The sequence below is a fragment of the Mirounga leonina genome, unplaced genomic scaffold (assembly GCF_011800145.1).
Source record: "Mirounga leonina isolate KUSES-001 unplaced genomic scaffold, KU_Mleo_1.0 Mir_174, whole genome shotgun sequence".
In the NCBI taxonomy this organism is placed as follows: domain Eukaryota; kingdom Metazoa; phylum Chordata; class Mammalia; order Carnivora; family Phocidae; genus Mirounga; species Mirounga leonina.
The window spans coordinates 5,075,178-5,097,357 of NW_023270451.1; the positions used below are offsets into that span (position 1 = coordinate 5,075,178).

Sequence of the window (22,180 nt, forward strand, 5' to 3'; positions counted from 1 at the left end):
GAGAATATATGCATTTTGTTTTAGAGATGGGAGAAATTATAGAAATTTTAGTTACAGTTCTGAAGATCCAAGTGTGCACATTAAAAGCATAGAAAAGTATTCCTGTGGGAAAATAGAGTTCATACAAGGTTTAGTCACAAACTTAAAATAACTGAAGACTTGTCAAGCAAAATGACATCCCAGAAGGCAAAGAAATGTGTATCACTGTCTTAAAAGGAATCATGGAAGCAACTTTAGAACAATTAAAGACACCATGAGCCTGATCTTGCAGAAGTATAATGTGGAGAAAGGAAACTCTGGTACAGATTTATATCCTTTAACCACAGCGATCATTAAGAAGACAAATATTGATATTTTTAAACTAGATATCCAGTGGTTTGAATGACTTAATGAATTTAAAGCACCCATACTATGTCAAAGAGTAATATTGACTCTTTCTAATATAGAAATTATAGATAGATGGTGAATATTCTATTTTTCAGGTGTATATACACAATATTCAAAAGGAAAATACCTTTATAACATGGATGCTTTAAACTCTTGCTAGACAAGTTATCAATCTTGTAGCACTTCAGAGTTTGAAATTAGACTTTATTTGCCCAAAGTTAGATCAGGAGAGGCATACTTCTTGAAATGCTTATTTTCTCTCATAGTCCATAACATACTTGGAAAAGTATAGCTTTTCTCATTGAGGAAGAAGTTCCACATGAACACTTTTGTATGAGAGTTTACACATAACCACAGCAATGAAAATAAAATCTTCATTATTACTATGGTACACACATATACACATAATAAGTATATATCTCCTTGATATACATGTAATTAAATTCTATTATCTGATTTTCCTTTTTCCAAGTAATATTAAAAACTCAATATGTATCCTATTATCCAGCACACAGCAGGGAAAGCACCATCATAAATTTAAATTCATTATCAAAATCAAATTTCAGTTTTCCCAAGAATAGGTTCCCAGATCACCTACGTTAATTAGATGGTATATGTCTTTCATGACACAAGCCATTAAGAAGATCATTGTGGCGGAGGCAGTAAACTGTGTTTCATAGAACACTGGAAGCTGAGCCTGACTGTTCTTCTCGTTCTCATTTTATATTTGCACCTCTGCTCATTATGTCTGCCTTTGTGAGATGTCCTCCCATCTTTCTTTTATTGATTTAGATTGTACTCAGAGAGCTTTGGAACTGAAGGGCGTCTTAGTGATCAAGGACCAGCAGTTTACAGATGTCAGAACTGAAGCTTGAGAGGGGGCACCATGACAAGGTCATTCAGCTGTGTGTGGCAGAGTGAGGGGACAGTCTCTTGATTATACTCTGCTGCCTCATGTAAATAGAAACAAATGTGGGAAATCTTGGATTTTCTCTCAAGACTCAGCTCAGCCTCCCTCTTCAATAGCACCATTTCTTGACTGGATAGCAAGGGCATTGGTTTGAATCCAGGCTACACTCTCCACTTTCTCTATGACCAGGAATATGTTCTTTTATCTCCATTGCCTCAGGGTCCTCACAGGTAAAGTGGAGAAACTAACATCTCCTTCCTCACAGGGTTGTTAAGAGCCTCAAATAAGTTAATGTTCATGAAATGCTTACAATGGCACCAGGCCATAGTAAGTGCTCAATTAAGTATTACTATAACCATTATTATAATTGTTTCTATTAATGACTCTTCTCCTATTGCATAATTTTTTTAAAAGATTTTATTTATTTATTTGAGAGACAGAGGATGAGAGACAGAGAGCATGAGAGGGAGGAGGGTCAGAGGGAGAAGCAGACTCCCCACTGAGCAGGGAGCCCGATGCGGGACTTGATCCCGGGACTCCAGGATCATGACCTGAGCCGAAGGCAGTCGCTTAACCAACTGAGCCACCCAGGCGCCCTCCTATTTCATAATTTTTCACAAATACAACTTCATTTAGCACTTACTTATTTTCTAGGTGTTTTATTTAGAATGTCAGTTTGCTCCAGTTTTCTCTTTCCAGCTCAAGTTATTTCAGGTAGGGACCATGTCCTACGTTTCTTCTGTGCACCTCCACAGGGCCTAACAGAATGTTTGAGCCAAACTAGGTATTCTGTAAATACTGTTGTTTTCTGCTGGTTGATACTAAGATGAATAGATGACTAATAGCTGCAACTCTGGCCAACTTTTAGATATTTTCAAAGAAAATGCCAATTAAAATGTGGTAACCAAGATATGGAAGCAACTCAAATGTCCATCCATAGATGAATGGGTAAAGAAGCTGTATATTGTATATTGTATGTATGTGATAGAATATTAGCGGCAAAAAAAGAATGAGATCTTGCAGCTTGCAACAATATGGATGGACTTAGAGGTTATAATGTTAAGTGAAATAAGTCAGACAATGACAATTACCATACGATTCCTCTCAAATATGGAATTTAAGAAAGAAAACAGATGAACAAACAAAAAAAGAGAGGGAAAAACCAGATTCTTAAATACAGAGGACAAATTGGTGGTTGCCAGAGGGCAGGTGGGTGGGGGGATGAGTGAAATAGATAAAGGGGATTGAAAGTATACTTGTGATGAGCATGGAGTAATGTATAGAATTATCGAGTCATTATACTGTACACCTGAAACTAATATAACACTGTGTGTTAATTGTACTTCAGTTAAAAACAAAAAAGAAACTGTGATGGCAGTATAATATGCCAGGGCTCTTTGTTAAAAAAGCAAAGACCACTGTGCACTCCTAGTATTTGAAGGTACATAATAAGGCCCTCAGAATACATGGTTCTAGGAGTAGTGGGTAAAGGATTGAATATTTTGCATTACTGTCAGGGCCCTTGTGTAAGACACTTCTGGATACTTTCAAACTGTTCTATTGGTACCATATGGGTATTATTCTATGCCCTGAAGCCTGGACAACATCTTACTAAGACAAATTTTTAATGCATGTTCTTGGCTACATATTAGCATTGCTTGGTGAGCTTCTGAAACTCCCAGTACCCAGGCTTTATCCCAAACCAGTTAACTCAGAATCTCTAGGAACCAATATTTATCCCGTCTCTTGAGATGATGCCACTGTGCAGGCTTGTTGGCAACTACCGTGCCGGACGGTTGGATTGCAAGAATGTTGTTATGTGGCAAATTTACCTAGAGTGGGGCATGTCCTAATTACAACAATATAGCTTTTTTTTTCTTTTTTTATAAAATATTGTGAAGTAATATGCAGCTCAGACATTGACTCACTTTCTAGGAGGGGTTTTGAAGAATCGGGAGATATTTGAATGTGAATCCTGTCACCAAGGCTGTGAAACCCTGAAGCCTTATTTTGTTTGATTCATTTCCCTTCCCACATGATAGTGGCTGGAACTTCTGTTTTCCTTTTTGGTCAGGCTGACTCCTGCAGGTGTGTCATTTTCCACATACACACACAGGATTTCTGCTTTATGCCCAACCAGAGCAGAGTGGCAATTCCTGAGTCATGGCTTGTGAGTCTCCTGCGGCACTCTGTGATTTCCTGGGTAGTCTCTTCTCCTCCCTAACCTTGTGGTTTCTCTGGCTTGATGAATTTTGTCTGAAGACGTAGCTTAAAAAAATAAAAACTTGGATGAGATAAAGGGCATCGTTAGGCTATGTCAAAATACAGACCTGTTTTTCTGCTTCTTTGTCCAGTATGACCTATTCTTTTATTCTAGAAGATTCTGTTTCACTAGGTAATGTAACATATGTGATACCTTTTCTATTGCTTTTAATTTTTTAGTTAAATCATTCTTGTATTGATTCAGAAAAAACATTTCTTGAGTATCTGTGATGTGTCAGGCATTGTGATAGTTGCTTAGAATATAAAAATTAAAGACCTAGTCCCTCACAGGTCAAGTGCTATGATGAAGCATGTATGAACTGTTATGATGACATGTAGAAAGGGCACCTATCCAAACATGGGGGGAACTGTACTCCTATGTATTGGATCATTTAATTCTCACAATAACTTTGGGATGGAGGGGACATGGTATTTCCATTTTATAGACAAGAAGACTGGGTCTCAGAGTAAGTCATTTACCTAAGTTCACAAAGCCAGGAAGTGAATTTTTTATTTAATTGCTCATTCCTGGCAATGTTTTTATTAATATTGTTATTAATAAACTGTTTTTAGAGCACTTTTAGGTCACAGCAAAACTGAATGGAAAGTATAGACATTTCCCGTATGCCCGCACCTCCCCCCACGACTCCCCACTATTATCTGCCTCCTGCATTACAGTGATACATTTTTTACAACAGATTAACCTATCCTGACACATCATTATCACTCAAAGTCCCTAGTTTACATTAGGATTCACTCTTAATGTTGTACATTCTGTGTGTTTTAACAAATACATAATGACATGTGTCCACTATCGTAGTATTAAACAGAATCATTTCACTGCCCTAAAAAATCCTTTATGTCCTGCCTATTCATCCTTGCCTCCCTCCTAACCCCTGGCAACTGGGGATGTTTTTACTGTCTCCATAGTTTTGCCTTTTCCAGAATGTCCTATGGTTGGAATCATGCAGTATGTAGCCTTTTCAGATTGGCTTCTTTCATTTAGTCAAATGCATTTATTTATCCATGTCTTGTCATAATTTGGTAGCTCATGGCCTTTTGGTCCTGAATAGATTCTCCATTGTTTGGATGGACCACAGTTCCATTCCGTTCACTTAGTGAAGGATATCTTGGTTGCTTCCAGGCTTTGACAATTATGAATTAAGACTGCTATATACATCCATGTGCAGGGTTTTGTGTGGACAGAAATCTTTAATTTATTTGGGTAAATACTATGGAGCATGATTGCTGGATCATACAGTAAGAGTATGTTTATTTCTGTAAGAAAATGCCAAACTGTCTTTCAAAGTGGCTGTACCATTTTGTATTCTCATCAGCAATGAATAAGAGTGCTTATTGTTCCACATCCTCACCAGCATTTGGTGTGTCAGTGTTTTGCACTGTGGCTATAATAGTTGCAAAGTGGCATTTCATTGTTGTTTTAATTTGCAATATTCTAATGGTCTGTGAGGTTGAACATCTTTTTCATATACTTACTTGCCATCTGTATATTTTTTGGTGAGGTGTCTTTTCAGGTCTTTTGCCTATTATTTTAAAAAATGGAGTTATTTTCTTATTGTTGAGTTATTTATTAATATTTTATATTGGAGGTCAACCTAAGAGAATCATCTTCTTAAAAAAGAAAAAAAGCATCTCCTGGGTAGCTCAGCTGGGAGCTGACCTGGCACTTACAGCTAGGCTATGGTATTCTCATGTGGAATATAAACAGTTTTACAGAACATCAACATCAGACAAGGCCACCTTGAAACTGATGGCTTGAGCCAAAACCAAGGCCGCTTTGTAATCATACCTGAACACAGACAAAAGCAAGAACATGGTGCAAATCACAAAAATGACGATCCCCCTCTCCATACTAACATGACTTTTATCGATCACAACTTTAGCTTATGTCATTCCTCATGTCTCCCATATACAATTTAGTAAGGTACTCTCTGATAAAATTGCCCCCACTTTCTGATAGCACCAAATCCAGAAACAAAACCACCTACCCCTGTAACCTCCCCAGCAGGATTGGGGGGTCCCAGGATGCAGGACTTGTAGTACTAAAATCAGGAAACTCTCAGGACAGCTTGATCATCCTGTCCTCTAAAATAACCTAACAGAAGCCCAAATAGTTTAACAAACCTTTGCTAACGTCCTCTTACTGAGATACTTCCCAGTTCCCAATAATATTTGGTCTCGTTTGCTGTAAAGACTTCCAGTAAATCCAACCTCGTTATACTATAGGTATGGTCCTGGTGGTCTTTGGTGATGGACAAAGACCAATCAACAAAATCAAAGGAAAGCAACTACTATAGCAATGAAATTAATAGATTAGCCCTTAACAAAAATGTTTTAAATTATTAATACCCTTCTAACAACAGGACACGGAAAATTGCATAACTTACAGGGTGGCCAAACAGCATGATGAATCTTAACATACAAGAAAAATGTCCAGAAAATATTGTTAATGCCACGATAAGAAAGACCGTGTTTTGTTGTTTTTATGACAACTTCTCTTTCTTTCTGTCTCTCAGGGATCATGTCTGACCACCAGTTTGGTAACCAGTTTATGTGCAGTGTGGTGGCCTCTCATGTGAGTCATCTGCCTACAACCAACCTCAGCTTCGTCTGGATCGCTCCACCTGCTGGCACCGGCTGTGTGAATTTCATGTAAGTACCCAAAGTGTCTGTGACCAGTAGGGAAGGCAAATATACCTCTCATGGGATGAGATGTAGGCTAAGTATTTAAATATATTATTTTAACAGGTTTGACCTTAATTAAAGCCACTAATTTTGGTGTCAAAAAGAGGTCAAGATCATAAAAAAAGATAACTTGAGCAGTATATTTTTGCATATTTCTTTATACTTCAAGAGATCTGAGTTGGATTTTAGCTGACAGAAATACACAATCGGATAAAAGTATGTGAAGAAATCAAGGCAGTAGGAAAACAGAAGTTTGGAAAGTAAGATGAAAACAAATATAAAAAAATGCCATGAGGCTCCATCCATGTTTTAGAAGATCACAAATTTAGCTTTCAGCTTTCTGGCCATTAGTGCCAAGAGAGAAATGTGATCAGTTAGGTGAGTGATGGTGGTGGGAAGTCAGGGAGTCCATAGAAACTTAATGACCCTCTCCTATGCTTTCATTAAGAGGAAGCTGGGAAATGTGGTGAACAATGTTCCAACAGTGTCCTTAGATATTAACATTGTGCTACGATTCAAAGGCTGTGACTTGCTCCATCTCTCAGTGTAAACTCTACTCCTACCCCTGCCCCAGGATCTCCACTCCTTACACTTCTTAGTCTTCTCTTTTTTTTATACCATTTTTTACTTTTAACACATAATATACTTCATTTATTTGATTATGTGTATTATTTATTGTCTGTCTCTTCTAACTGAAATGCAAGTTCCTTGAAGGCAAGAATTTTTTTCTGTTTTGTTAACTGATTTGCCCCAACTGTCTAGAACAGTCCCTGGCACTCAGTACACACTCACTCAATATTTATTTAATGGAGGTAAACCAACGGAATAAGGCCAAGGGCAGTTCAGAAACAGCTATTCTATGGGCAGTCAGGCAAAAGAGAGCTGGAAGGCATCTTGAATGGTTTTCTATTCTGAACCTTCTGCTCAGACAACAACATCCCATAAAACCTGCATACTCTAAAATTTACCACTACTTTTCCTTCCCCCTTAATAATATACAGTTCAGGGTCAAGGATTCCTATGGCTCCCACAACACTGATTATATATTTTCTGCCTATCCTCTGGGTTACGCAAGCTGCAAACATCAGATTAATCCTATCCAGCTGATTAACATTCAATCCTATCATTTCTCCTTCAGAAAGTTTTTCATACTTGAACCTTTTTCTTCCAGAACCTTTTGCTAAGGTGATTACAGTAGCTTCCTAAGTGATCTCTTCTCCTCCAGTCTATCCTGGACATTGTCGTCTAGTTAGTCTTCCTAAGGCACAATCTTGATCACAGGAAACCAGATACTTTAAACCTCCTTTCTGAGGACCAGCCCTTTGGTTTGGGTTTGAAGAGTCTTCCCAGTCTTGCTGTGTATCATCTTCTGTTTTATCTCCCATGTGCGTGTCCTGATGGGGCACAAATTGCAGGACTTCCCACAACCCCGTAAACATTCCATGTCTTTCTCTTTCTCCATGCTTTTCCCTTAGCCCAGAATGCTTTTTTCTCCTCAACTCCAGTTATTAAAGTCCTACTCATTCTTTAAGGCCTGTTTAAAATGACAACTCTTCTATAAAGCTCCAAGATATCAACAATAGAAGTGACGTGTAGGATCGCATTTTGCTTGTAACTGTACTGTAATGCTGATTATATTTTACTGTATACTTGAATTCAAGTTAATTTCTTGCCTTTGCTATTAGATTAGATTGGACAGGGATACATTTTTATTTCTTTGTGATTCTCCCCACAGTTGGTACAACACCTCATATATAGATATCACAGAAGATGACCCTTGAATTTAATGATGTTCAGTGTTGTCTTTTCCTTTAGTTTAATAGTGATCTCTGACTCTCTCTTTTGGAATGCTCTATCTTACTCATGTTGGCACTGGAAAAGGTAATTTAAATTCTTGCCCTGCATAACTTCTTCATTTAAGACAAGAATTACTTTTTTGAAAGCTAGAACACAAAGGAAATCTATATTAGCAGCATACAACTGCCTATTTCCAAGTAGATATAGTTTTGAATTGAATCTGTGTAAAAGTGATATTTGGTAGCTTCTGGCCTCATTGTTCCTAGGGTCCCAAACTCTGTTTTCTTCTGAGAAATAACTTAGGTATTTTTTTTTAAAGATTTATTTATTTATTTTAGAGAGAGTGCATGTGCTCCTGAGCAGGGCGAGGGGCAGGGGCAGAGGCAGAGGCAGAGGGAGAGGGAGAGAAACAGATTCCCTGCTGAGCACAAAGCCCAATAACGTGATTCTCAATCTCAGGACCCTGAGATCATGACCTGAGTTAAACACTTAACCCACTGATCCATCCAGGCACCCCATAACTTAGGTATTTTAAGTCTTAACCCAAACAATGTTTTCTTAGAAAAATACTGTTTGGTCAGAAGTAATAGTTACCGACTGCAAAGAAATTCATATGCCCTCACCCATATTTCCCAATAAAATTTTGATGATGCAGTTTGTACTTTTTAACATTCTTTTTTCTTTTTTTAAGATTTAATTTATCTGTTTTGAGAGAGAGCACGAGAAGTGGGGGGAGGGAGAAGCAGACTCCCTGCTGAGCAGGGAGCCCTAAGCAGGCTCAATCCCAGGACCCTAAGATAATGACCTGAGCAGAAGGCAGATGCTTAACTCACTGAGCCACCCAGGCGCCCCTTAGCATTCTTAATAAGCAGTTAATTCTTTGTTTATTGTAAGCCATGACTGTATTGAATGTTACTTTTGGGCAGGATGCTTTTGTTGATCTCTTTTCCTAATTAGTTTGTGAGAGAGTCCAGGAAGACTGAAGATTGAACATGGGCCACAGAAGCAATTTATTTGAAATTTTCTGAACCAAGTCTTGCAATTCCTTGCCTTTGTTTCTTTCTCCAGTATTTATGATGTGTTCAGTAGAGCTCTATATAAGAGTTAGTATTTGTAATTAGTATGTGCCCAGCAATACTTGAAGGAGATGGTTAATGTTCAACATTAACTTTGAATATTAAACAAAAATAAAATAACACAAAGCCTATGGCATTTGAATGTAAATATACCATGATTCTCTCTTTTCTGACTAATCCCCCAAATTAAAGCTGTTATTTTTTTTTCTTTTTCTTTTTTTTAGAGAGGGAGATGGGGAGGGATAGAGAGAGAGAGAGAATCCCAAGCAGGCTCCATGCCCAGCACAGAGCCCAGTGTGGGGCCCGATCTCATAACACTGAGATCATGACCTGAACTGAAATCAAGAGTCAGTTACCCAACCAACTGAGCCACCCACGCGCCCCAAAACTATCATTTTTTAGGGGAGGAAGAATTACTTTTTAGAAATTAAACTTTAGCCATGCTTATATGCTTTTGTAATATATTTTATGTAACTTTTTCATGTTGTGAGTGAACATGTGCTACGTACGGTTCAAAGGCTGTGACTTGCTGTATACTTATTCGAGTTAATTTTTCACATGTGTGTTCTTTTTTTAACTGGACTTTATTTTTTTATTTTTTAATTTAATTAATTAATTTATTTATTGAGAGAGAGCGGCAGGAGAAGGGCAGAGGGAAAGGGAGAGAGAGAGAATCTTAAGCAGGCTCCAGTGTGGAGCCCAACATTGGGCTCCATCTCATGACCCTGAGATCATGACTTGCGCAAAATCAAGAGTCAGATACTTAACCGACTGAGCCATTCAGGTGCCCCTTACCTGGTCTTTAAATCCCCCAAGGTCAGGGACTATGTATAGTCCCATTATATACCTAAGAAATCCCAATGCTCAAACTACAGACAATAGAAGGCCCTCAATAAATATTTCTTAATAACTAATAATATCATCTTTCATTGACCTCAAGATACAGATATTTTACATTTTGGAAACTCTGAAGTAGAGTTCATCTTACCTTTGATGGCATCTTACAATTATAATTGCCAGTCCTAATTTTATTTTTTAATGTCTTACAACTGATGGCATCTTGGATTTGAAGAAAACCAAGCAACTAATATTTATCATTTACCATGTCACTGGTCTCTATGAAGCTGGCACTTAAACTGACACTGCACCCAATTTTTATAATCTGGTATTAATACAGCAAATGTATGAAGCACACTCTGCGATTTTAAAACCCAGTTTTCTATTTAAAATTCTTTAAAAAAAAACAACGCATAGTAAGAATTATGGAACATTTGAACTAAAATCCAAGACAATTGTATAATGCACTGTGCATGTTTTTCCTAGAGAAAAGTAAGTGGCACACTATCTGACTAAACCAGGTTTTATTGATAAACCACTTAGCCACATAGTCATTTGGGCCAACGGTTTACAGCCTTTCTTGTTAAAAATAATGGAGTAAGAGACACGGAAGAGAGGATGTCCTGAGGATAAACTTATTGGCTGCTCTGGTACAGATGTATTCAATGGATCAGTACCTAAAATTATTTTATCAATACTTTATGACACCTGTTGCTATCATTGACATTTTTTAAAAAGATTTATTTATTTATTTGAGAGACAGGGAGAGTGAGCAGAGGGAGAGGGAGACAAGCAGACTCCACACTCAGTGTGGAGCCCGACTTGGGTTCAATCCCACAACTCTGAGATCATGACCTGAGCCGAAATCGAGCGTCAGATACTTAACCGACTGAACCATTCAGGCGCCCCAGATATCATTTACATTTTAAGTGATAATTTCACTCAGAGAACTGCTAAATATTCAGGTCTTACATCAGTATGGTTTGTCTTTACTTTTATAATTGATTAGTCTTAAGTGACTAGCAAGCCTCAAGTTTATTTTTTTATTATTATTTTTTAAATATATATATTTTTATGATTTTATTTATTTATTTGTCAGAGAGAGAGGGAGAGAGAGAACAAGCAGGGGGAGTGTCAGGCAGAGGAAGAAGCAGGCTCCCCGCCGAGCAAGGAGCCCAATGCGGGACTCGATCCAGGACCCTGAGATCATGACCTGAGCCGAAGGCAGACGCTTAACAGACTGAGCCACCCAGGCACCCAAGTAGGTGCTGTTCTTACCTCAGTTTGCAGATGAGGAAACTGAAGTACAGAAATGTTAAATAATTTGCCTAATATCACTCACCTAATGGTCAACACAGCCTGGATTCAGAAGGCAGTCCAGTTTCAAGCATGTGGTTTTTGCTCTTCACTATAGTTGCCTCTGAAATGATCTCTTGTCTATTTTATTATGGCAAAACATCACAGCATTGATACAATGAAAATTATATGGAGTTGGTAGTTGGTATCAGCATCTCTCAGATTTTTTAAGTGACCAATATGGGTTTCCTATCCTCATTTTGAAATGTATCTCTAGATGAGATGTAGTAATATTATCTAACTCATTCAAACATCAAGAGGCACCTATTTATTTATGTAAAATTTTTTAGTGCCAAAATATTTTTTTTAATTTTTTTATTGTTATATTAATCCCCTTACATTACATCATTAGATTTAGATGTAGTGTTCCATGATTCATTGTTTGTGCATAACACCCAGTGCTCCATGCAGAACGTGCCCTCCTCAATACCCATCACCAGGCTAACCCATCCTCCCACCCCTCTCCCCTCTAGAACCCTCAGTTTGTTTTTCAGAGCCCATCGTCCCTCATGGTTCATCTACCCCTCCGATTTCCCCCCCTTCATTCTTCCCCTCCTGCTACCTTCTTCTTTTTTTTTTTCTCTTAACATATATTGCATTATTTGTTTCAGAGGTACAGATCTGAGATTCAACAGTCTTGCACAATTTACAGCACTTACCAGAGCACATACCCTCCCCAGTGTCTATCACCCAGCCACCCCATCCCTCCCACCCCACCCCCCACTCCAGCAACCCTCAGTTTGTTTCCTGAGATTAAGAATTCCTCATATTAGTGAGGTCATATGATACATGTCTTTCTCTGTTTGACTTATTTCGCTCAGCATAATACCCTCCAGTTCCATCCACGTCGTTGCAAATGGCAAGATCTCATTCCTTTGGATGGCTGCATAATATTCCATTGTATATATATACCACTTCTTCTTTATCCATTCATCTGTTGATGGACATCTTGGCTCTTTCCACAGTTTGGCTATTGTGGACACTGCTGCTATAAACATTGGGGTGCACTTACCCTCTCAGATCCCAACTTTTGTATCTTTGGGGTAAATACCCAGTAGTGCAATTGCTGGATTGTATGGTAGCTCTATTTTCAACTTTTTGAGGAATCTCCATACTGTTTTCCAGAGTGGCTGCACCAGCTTGCATTCCCACCAACAATGTAGGAGGGTTCCCCTTTCTCCGCATCCCCGCCAACATCTGTCATTTCCTGACTTGTTAATTTTAGCCATTCTGACTGGCGTGAGGTGGCATCTCATTGAGGGTTTGATTTGGATTTCCCTGATGCCGAGCGATACTGAGCGCTTTTTCATGTGTCTGTTGGCCATTTGGATGTCTTCTTTGGAAAAATGTCTGTTCATGTCTTCTGCCCATTTCTTGATTGGATTCTTTGTTCTTTGGGTGTTGAGTTTGATGAGTTCTTTATAGATTTTGGATACTAGTCCTTTATCTGATATGTCATTTGCAAATATCTTCTCCCATTCTGTCGGTTGTCTTTTGGTTTTGTTGACTGTTTCCTTTGCTGTGCAAAAGCTTTTTATCTTGATGAAGTCCCAATAGTTCATTTTTGCCCTTGCTTCCCTTGCCTTTGGTGATGTTTCTAGGAAGAAGTTGCTGCGGCTGAGGTCAAAGAGGTTGCTGCCTGTGTTCTCCTTTAGGATTTTGATGGACTCCTGTCTCACATTGAGGTCTTTCCACCATTTGGAGTCTATTTTTGTGTGTGGTGTAAGGCAGTGGTCCAGTTTCATTCTTCTGCATGTGGCTATCCAATTTTCCCAACACCATTTGTTGAAGAGACTGTCTTTTTTCCATTGGACATTCTTTCCTGCTTTGTCAGAGATGAGTTGACCATAGAGTTGAGGGTCCATTTCTGGGCTCTCTAATCTGTTCCATTGATCTATGTGTCTGTTTTTGTGCCAGTACCATACTGTCTTGATGATGACAGCTTTGTAATAGAGCTGGAAGTCCACAATTGTGATGCCGCCGGCTTTGCTTTTCTTTTTCAACATGCCTCTGGCTATGGGGGGTCTTTTCTGGTTCCATACAAATTTTAGGATTATTTGTTCCATTTCTTTGAAAAAAGTGGATGGTATTTTGATGGGGATTGCATTGAATGTGTAGATTGCTCTAGGTAGCATTGACATCTTCACAATATTTGTTCTTCCAATCCATGAGCGTGGCACGTTTTTCCATTTCTTTGTGTCTTCCTCAATTTCTTTCATGAGTATTTTATAGTTTTCTGAGTACAGATCCTTTGCCGCTTTGGTTAGATTTATTCCTAGGTATCTTATGGTTTTGGGTGCAATTGTAAATGGGATCGACTCCTTAATTTCTCTTTCTTCTGTCTTGTTGTTGGTGTATAGGAATGCCACTGACTTCTGTGCATTGATTTTATATCCTGCCACTTGACTGAATTCCTGTATGAGTTCTAGCAGTTTTGGGGTGGAGTCTTTGGGGTTTTCCACATAAAGTATCATATCATGTGCAAAGAGTGAGAGTTTGACTTCTTTGCCGATTTGGATGCCTTTGATTTCTTTTTGTTGTCTGATTGCTGTGGCTAGGACTTCCAATACTATGTTGAATAGCAGTGGTGATAGTGGACATCCCTGCCACGTTCCTGACCTTAGGGGGAAAGCTCTCAGTTTTTCCCCATTGAGAATGATATTTGCTGTAGGTTTTTCATAGATGGCTTTTATGATACTGAGGTATGTACCCTCTATGCCTATACTCTGAAGAGTTTTGATCAAGAAAGGATGCTGTACTTTGTCAAATGCTTTTTCTGCATCTATTGAGAGGATCATATGATTCTTGTTCCTTCTTTTGTTGATGTATTGTATCACGTTGATTGATTTGCGGATGTTGAAGCAACCTTGCAGCCCAGGGATAAATTCCACTTGGTCATGGTGAATAATCCTTTTAATGTACTGCTGGATCCTATTGGCTAGTATTTTGGTGAGAATTTTTGCATCCATGTTCATCAGGGATATTGGTCTGTAATTCTCCTTTTTGATGGGGTCTTTGTCTGGTTTTGGGATCAAGGTAATGGTGGCCTCATAAAATGAGTTTGGAAGTTTTCCTTCCATTTCTATTTTTTGGAACAGTTTCAGAAGAATAGGTATTAATTCTTCTTGAAATGTTTGGTAGAATTCCGCTGGAAAGCCATCTGGCCCTGGGCTTTTGTTTTTTGGGAGATTTTTGATGACTGCTTCAATTTCCCTAGTGGTTATAGGTCTGTTCAGGTTTTCTGTTTCCTCCTGGTTCAGTTTTGGTAGTTGATACATCTCTAGGAATGCATCCATGTCTTCCAGGTTATCTAATTTGCTGGCGTAGAGTTGCTCATAATATGTTCTTATAATTGTTTGTATTTCTTTAGTGTTGGTTGTGATCTCTCCTCTTTCATTCATGATTTTGTTGATTTGGGTCATTTCTCTTTTCTTTTTGATAAGTCTGGCCAGAGGTTTATCAATCTTGTGAATTCTTTCAAAGAACCAGCTCCTAGTTTTGTTGATCTGTTCTACTGTTCTTTTAGTTTCTATTTCATTGATTTCTGCTCTGATCTTTATTATTTCTCTTCTCCTGCTGGGTTTAGGCTTTATTTGCTGTTCTTTCTCCAGCTCCTTTAGGTGTAGGGTTAGGTTGTGTACTTGAGACCTTTCTCGTTTCTTGAGAAAGGCTTGTATTGCTATATACTTTCCTCTTAGGACTGCCTTTGCTGCATCCCAAAGATTTTGAACAGTTGTGTTTTCATTTTCATTGGTTTCCATGTATTTTTTTAATTCTTCTTTAATTTCCTGGTTGACCCATTCATTCTTCAGTAGGATGCTTTTTAGCCTCCATGTATTTGAGTTCTTTCCGACTTTCCTCTTGTGATTGAGTTCTAGTTTCAAAGCATTGTGGTCTGAAAATAGGCAGGGAATGATCCCAATCTTTTGGTACCGGTTGAGACCTGATTTATGACCTAGGATGTGATCAATTCTGGAGAATGTTCCATGGACACTAGAGAAGAATGTGTATTCCGTTGCTTTGGGATGGAATGTTCTGAATATGTCTGTGAAGTCCATTTGGTCCAGTGTGTCATTTAAAGTCTTTATTTCCTTGTTGATCTTTTGCTTAGACGATCTGTGCATTTCAGTGAGGGGGGTGTTAAAGTCCCCCACTATTATTGTATTGTTGTCGATGTGTTTCTTTGCTTTTGTTATTAATTGCCTTATATAATTGGCTGCTCCCATGTTAGGGGCATAGCTATTTACAATTGTTAGATCTTCTTGTTGGATAGACCCTTTAAGTAGGATATAGTGTCCTTCCTCATCTCTTATTACAGTCTTTGGTTTAAAATCTAATTTGTCTGGTATAAGGATTGCCACCCCAGCTTTCTTTTGGTGTCCATTAGCATGGTAAATGGTTTTCCACCCCCTCACTTTCAATCTGGGGGTGTCTTTGGGTCTAAAATGAGTTTCTTGCAGACAGCATATCGACGGGTCTTGTTTTTTAATCCTATCTGATAGCCTGTGTCTTTTGATTGGGGCATTTAGCCCATTTACATTCAGGGTAACTATTGAAAGATAGGAATTTAGGGCCATTGTATTGCCTGTAAGGTGACTGTTACTGTATATTGTCTGTGTTCCTTTCTGGTCTATGTTGCTTTTAGGCTCTTTCTTTGCTTAGAGGACCCCTTTCAAGATTTCTTGTAGGGCTGGTTTTGTGTTTGCAAATTCCTTTAGTTTTTGTTTGTCCTGGAAGCTTTTTATCTCTCCTTCAATTTTCAATGACAGCCTAGCTGGATATAGGATTCTTGGCTGCATATTTTTCTCATTTAGTGCTCTGAATATATCCTGCCAGTCCTTTCTGGCCTGCCAGGTCTCTGTGGATAGGTCTGTTGCCAATTTAATGTTTCTACCATTGTAGGTTACATATCTCTTCTCCCGAGCTGCTTTCAGGATTTTCTCTTTGTCTCTGAGACTCGTAAGTTTTACTATTAGATGTCAGGGTGTTGACCTATTTTTATTGATTTTGAGAGGGGTTCTCTGTGCTTCCTGGATTTTGATGGCTGTTTCCTTCCCCAAATTAGGGAAGTTCTCTGCTATAATTTGCTCCATTATACCTTCTGCCCCTCTCTCTCTTTCTTCTTCTTCTGGGATCCCAATTATTCTAATGTTGTTTCGTCTTATGGTATTGCTTATCTCTCGAATTCTGCCCTCGTGATCCAGTAGTTGTTTATCTCTCTTTTTCTCAGCATCTTTATTTTCCATCATTTGGTCTTTTATATCACTGATTCTTTCTTCTGCCTCATTTATCCTAGCAGTTAGCGCCCCCATATTTGATTGCACCTCACTAATAGCCTTTTTGATTTCGACTTGGTTAGATTTTAGTTCTTTTACTTCTCCAGAAAGGGTTTCTTTAGTAACTTCCATGCTTTTTTCAAGCCCAGCTAGTATCTTTAAAGTGATGATTGTGAACTCTAGATCTGACATCGTACTAATGTCCGTATTGAGTAGGTCCCTGGCAGTCGGTACTACCTCTTGTTCTTTTTGTTGAGGTGATTTTTTCCGTCTTGTCATTTTGTGCAGAGGAGAATAGATTAATGAGAGAACAAAATGCTAGCAGGGTAACAATGTACCCAGAAAATATACTCTAAAGAAATCAGAAAAGACCTGAAACAGTGGGAAAAGAAAGGGAAAGAGAGAAAAAAAAAAAGGAAAAGAAAAAAAAAGATAAGAGAAAAACAAACAAAAACAGAACAAAAGAAAACAAAACAAAAAATAGAATGTGATCAAATATGATCAGGCCAGTATATAGATCAGTGCCACACACTAGATTTTCGGTATATTTTGGTCTGTTAGAAGAAAGTGCCTCCCAAAATTTTATATGTACAAAAATAAGGGTTGATATGATGAAAGGATAGAATATGACCGTAAAGATGGAAAGTATAAAAAATTTTATATAAGGAATTGATAAGTTGTTTGAAAAAAGAAAGAAGAGGATTTAAAAAAAAAAAGGGAGAGAATGTGATCAGGCAAGGGAGTAGAAAAAAACCATACACTAGAGATTTAGGGTATATTTTGATCTGTTAGAAGAAACTATCTCAAAATTTTAAAGAGAGAACAACTTATATATATATGCCAAAAATACGGGTAACTACTATGAAGGGATAGAATATGACTCTAAAAATGAAAAATAAAAATGTTTTTTTAAAAAAGGGATTGATAAGTTGGTTGAAAAAGGGAAAAAGAAAAATTCAAAAAAAAAAGAAAAAAAGACAAGTTAAAAAAAAATTAACCTTGAAAGACTAAAGAATTATGGTAAAAAAGCCATGAATTCTATGTGCAGTAGTCCCCTAGCGCTGGAGTTCTGCCGTTCTCATTGATCGGTAAACTTGGTCTTGGATGGCTGTTCTCGCTGATCTTCTGGGGAGGGGCCTGTTGCCGTGGTTCCCAAATGGCTCTGCCGGAGGCGGAATGGCCCCGCCCTTGCCCCCTCCCAGCTAAGTAATCTGCTCAGGTTTGCTCTCCGGGGCTTTTGTTCCCTGCGAGCTTTCCCTACAGCTTTGGAGGCGGAGAGTGAAAATGGCGGCCTCCTAATCTCCGCCCTGGAGGAGCGGAGAATTGGGGCCCCGCTCCTCAGTGAGCCCCCAGAGAAAAGCCGTCAGTCACTCCCGTCTCCCAGGGCTCCGGCTGCACCCTGTGCTCACCCGGCCTGTGACCGTGCATTTCTATCTCTGGCACCCGACCCCGGTGGAGTCTCCAAACCCAGCAGATCCCTGCGGTGCGCTCCGGCGCCGCTCCTCCCGGGGGAGAAAAGGGAGTCTCCCCGGATCTGCCACTTTTGGGTCCCTGCTGGAGGAGCAGTGGCCCGACTGTGCCGCGGATCCCGGTTTTTGGCCACCCCGAGCTGAGAGCCCGCGCCTCGGCTCTGTCTCTGCAGCCGGCTTCCCTGCTCCATTATCTGGGAGCTCTGCTGCACTCAGGCACCCCCGGTCTTTCTGTGACCCCGAGGTTCCTGAGACCACACTGTCCCACGAGGGTTCCACCCCCCCCTTAGCCACCGGAGCGAGGTCCCTCAGCGGAGCCGAGTTCTAAAAGTTCCGACTTTGTGCCCGGAGGCTCTATCATTTGCCAGAAGCGGCCGACGGAGGCCCCTCCCCCGCCGTCTATCCTCCCGAATATCGCCTCAGATTCACTTCTCCGCACGTCCTACCTCCCAGACAGTGGTCGCTTTCCTGATGAGAGAGTTGTTGCTCTTCTTTTCTTCCATCTCCTATTGGGTTTGTAGGTGTTCAGAATGGTTTGATCCCTATCCAGCTGAATTCCTGAGAGGAGACGAAATCCAGGTCTCCCTACTCCTCCGCCATCTTCTAGTGCCAAAATATTTACTGAAAGTTTTCAAATCTTTCAAAAACGTTACATAAAGTGAGCAAACACAGGGAAACTGATGACATATCAGACGTTGAAAACTAATATCTGGATAACTCAATGAAGGCATGAAGGGGAAAAAGGAATATCTATGCGCATTTACTATGTTCAGAACACTATAGGGGCACCTGGTTGGCTCAGTCAGAAAAGTATGTGACTCTTGATCTCGGGGTCATGAGTTTGAGCCCCATGTTGGGTGTAGAGATTACTTAAATAAATAAAACTTAAAAAATAATAAAAAAAATAAAACACTATATTAGGCTCTTTTACAAATACAAGAGGCACCTATTTAAATTTCTGAAATGTGGAGAACATTAGGTTTATATGTCAAACATGGGTTTTATCTTGATGTAGCATGATGCAGGTTCTTTCTTTGGATGGTGATTATATCCTATCCCTTATCATGAAAGGATTCCATTAGGGAGGGAATGTGTGTATTAAAGCAAAACTTATCACTATTAGATTTAAGTTTAATTGCTTGGACAGAGATGCTAACATAATATTGGAATTCAAAGGGAGCAGAAAAGATCAGATCTGTGCCCAAATTAGTGACAATTTAACCATAAGTCAAATACCTCAAAACTAGGAACTGATGTGAAACAAGTGGTGTTCTATTTAAGATACTGAAGCAACAACAAAGAATGAACTCAGGCCAGCAAAGAGGTACACAAGTGGACTGTATTTGAACATTTGACATTTTAAAGGAAGATTCTCCTAGAAGACTAATTTTTTAAAAGTATACTAAACAAGAAGACAAAAAAACCCCACATCATTTAAAAAATTGAAGACAGCAGCAGTTTCTGAATACCAGACAGGCTGAAAATCATACAGATGCACAGATTTGAGGTGCTGCCTTGAGTATATCTCAGAAGCCTTTAATTTTTGATGAGAGCCATTCCACTGTGTCTGGAGGATTCCTCAGGAAAGATAGTATGGTTGCCCATTTATTTCCATCCATCAGAAGGAAGCATCATAGATGTATTTGCCTTGTTATTTAAACATTTGAAATGAGATCAGGGACGCTCCCATGGGTGCATTTATTGGGAGTGCATTCATAGCTACAGATAAGGATGCCAACAGTTGATACATACAAATGTTATTTTACTTTTTAGGTTTATGTAGCTTACTGCAAAAATAAATCCCTTGTCATGGAAGGCTAACATGTTTGTATCCACACTGTTCGATAAAACCAGATATGCTGTTTTCTATAGGGGGAATTTAATCTGTCTCTTAACTCACAGGTCTCTAATTTTTTTCTGATGGTCTAGTTTTCTTTTTTTAAACAGACATTTCCCAACCTGAGACAATTATTTCGGTGCTGCTCAAAAATGTACCTTTGAATGACAGGATAAAAAAAATATATTTTCGGGGCGCCTGGGTGGCTCAGTTAGTTAAGCGACTGCCTTCGGCTCAGGTCATGATCCCGGAGTCCCGGGATCGAGTCCCGCATCGGGCTCCCTGCTTGGCAGGGAGTCTGCTTCTCCCTCTGACCCTCCTCCCTCTCGTGCTCTCTCTCATTCTCTCTCTCGCAAAAAAAACAAAACAAAACAAAACAAAAAAAACCATATATATATATATTTTCTACCCTTAAAAGTGAATGGCTAGGACCCTGATGGTTCTCACTCCCTGTAGGCCCCTGTTTTTCATGAAAGTTAAATAGCCTATTAGGTTCGGACAAGAGGACACAGTCTAAGTTCAGGGTCTAATGTGTGTTCTTATTTATCAACTTTTTGGCAAATGAGGTCAAGATGCTGCCTGGGGATTTAATTTTTAATTTTAGGGAGTGTGATAAAATGTTGAGATAAAATATGTCCATTTATCTCCAGGAAGGTCTAAAGAAATTATTTTTTATATTAATTATACAACATATTTTAATAAATTTAATAGATATTCAAAAGGCAATACCAACCCCTTTGTATTACCTGTCTTCTTCCTTCTCGTCACCTCCTTCTTCCAAGAAGCCACAGTGTAAAAAACACTGGTTCTATTAGGGAAATTTACTGGAGTTTCATAGGACAGTTTTTTTTCATCAGAATCATAAGAGCATCTGAGAAGTAGAACTGCTTTATAATGAGAAAATTTTTCTATTTCAGTAATGAAATATGTTTAGGGTCCAAAGATGGACCTGCATCTGTGAAGCCTATCCCACAGCAAATAGTTGTATTAGTGAATTTGTTCTTTTTTAAATCTCTGCTTTTTTTTTCTTTTAGGTAGAAATACCAGTTTTTCCTAATGTTAATTCTAGAAGCAAAAGCAAAACAAACAAAAAAGCAAGCTTATGGCAAACCCATCTTTTTATTCTTCCCTTCCCTTTCATGTAATGGAATCATAACTTGTGAAGGGTACTTAAGTAAGTGGACTGAGGTTTGGAAACCACAAGATGCTCTTTATTATGAGGCCTTGTGGTTTAGATGGGATTACTACTCCACTTGGCACTTATTACTTGAAATCACATGGATCATTTGTGAAAGCAAAAAACACCAAAGTCGGTAAATCTAAAAGCTTTATGTATTACAATTCTTAGCACTTCTCTGTATCTAATAGAAATCTCCTAAATGAGATATGGGCAGAGATTTGGGTTATTTCTTTATTAATAGAATTGGTGAAACCAGTTTTAGAGGCCTTATGTGAGAAATTATTATTTTTTTTTCAAATTGCCTATGCAGTCAAAAATAGTGATGACAAAGATGTCTGGGAACCAGGTGAATAAATTTTTCTCATGGCAGCAACAACTCCATGGTTTGCCAATACAGTGACTTGGATAATATATACTAGCAGCCAGATTTTATTTAGCTCTGCTTTTTTTTTTTAAAATCTCTGAATATTAAGGCATGATTACAAACATGAAGTAGATTTTTGATTGCTTCTTCCAGATAGGAATTTTTTAAAGAACTTAACTTGTCCACTGTGACTTACTTGGATATACATACAGACATACTTCGCTTTATTGTGTGTCACTTTAGTGCAATTAACAGATACTCTGACTTTTACAAATTGAAGGTTTGTGGCAACCCTGAATCGAACAAGTCTGCCAGTGTCATTTTTCCAACAGCATTTGCTCACTTCATGCCTCTGTGTCATGTTTTGTAATTCTTGTAATATTTCAAATTTTTTCATTATTATTGTATTTGTTATGATGATCCGTGGTCAATGATCATGACTCGCTGAGAGCTCAGGTGATGGTTAGCACTTTTTGGCAATAAAGTACTTTTAAATTAAGGTATGTACTTTTTTAAAGGCACAATGCTATTGTGCACTTAAAAGACTACACTATAATGTAAACACATACCTTTTATATGCACTGGAAAACCAAAAAATTCATTGACTCATTTTATTGTGATATTTGCTTTATTACCATGGTCTGGAACCAAACCTGCAATACCTCTGAGATTATGTCCATATGCATGTATATGTTTATATTTATGTATATATTTACATACAGA

General features: G+C 38.6%; 1 protein-coding gene across 1 annotated transcript in view; it reads left to right on the forward strand.

Moving 5' to 3' along the window:
- RELN (reelin) overlaps positions 1 to 22,180 on the forward strand; it is a 523,500-nt gene that overhangs the window by 141,307 nt on the left and 360,013 nt on the right. The window contains exon 3 of the mRNA XM_035020402.1: positions 6,097 to 6,232. Coding sequence (XP_034876293.1) covers positions 6,097 to 6,232 — 136 coding nt within the window. The remainder of the gene's footprint in view (positions 1 to 6,096; positions 6,233 to 22,180) is intronic.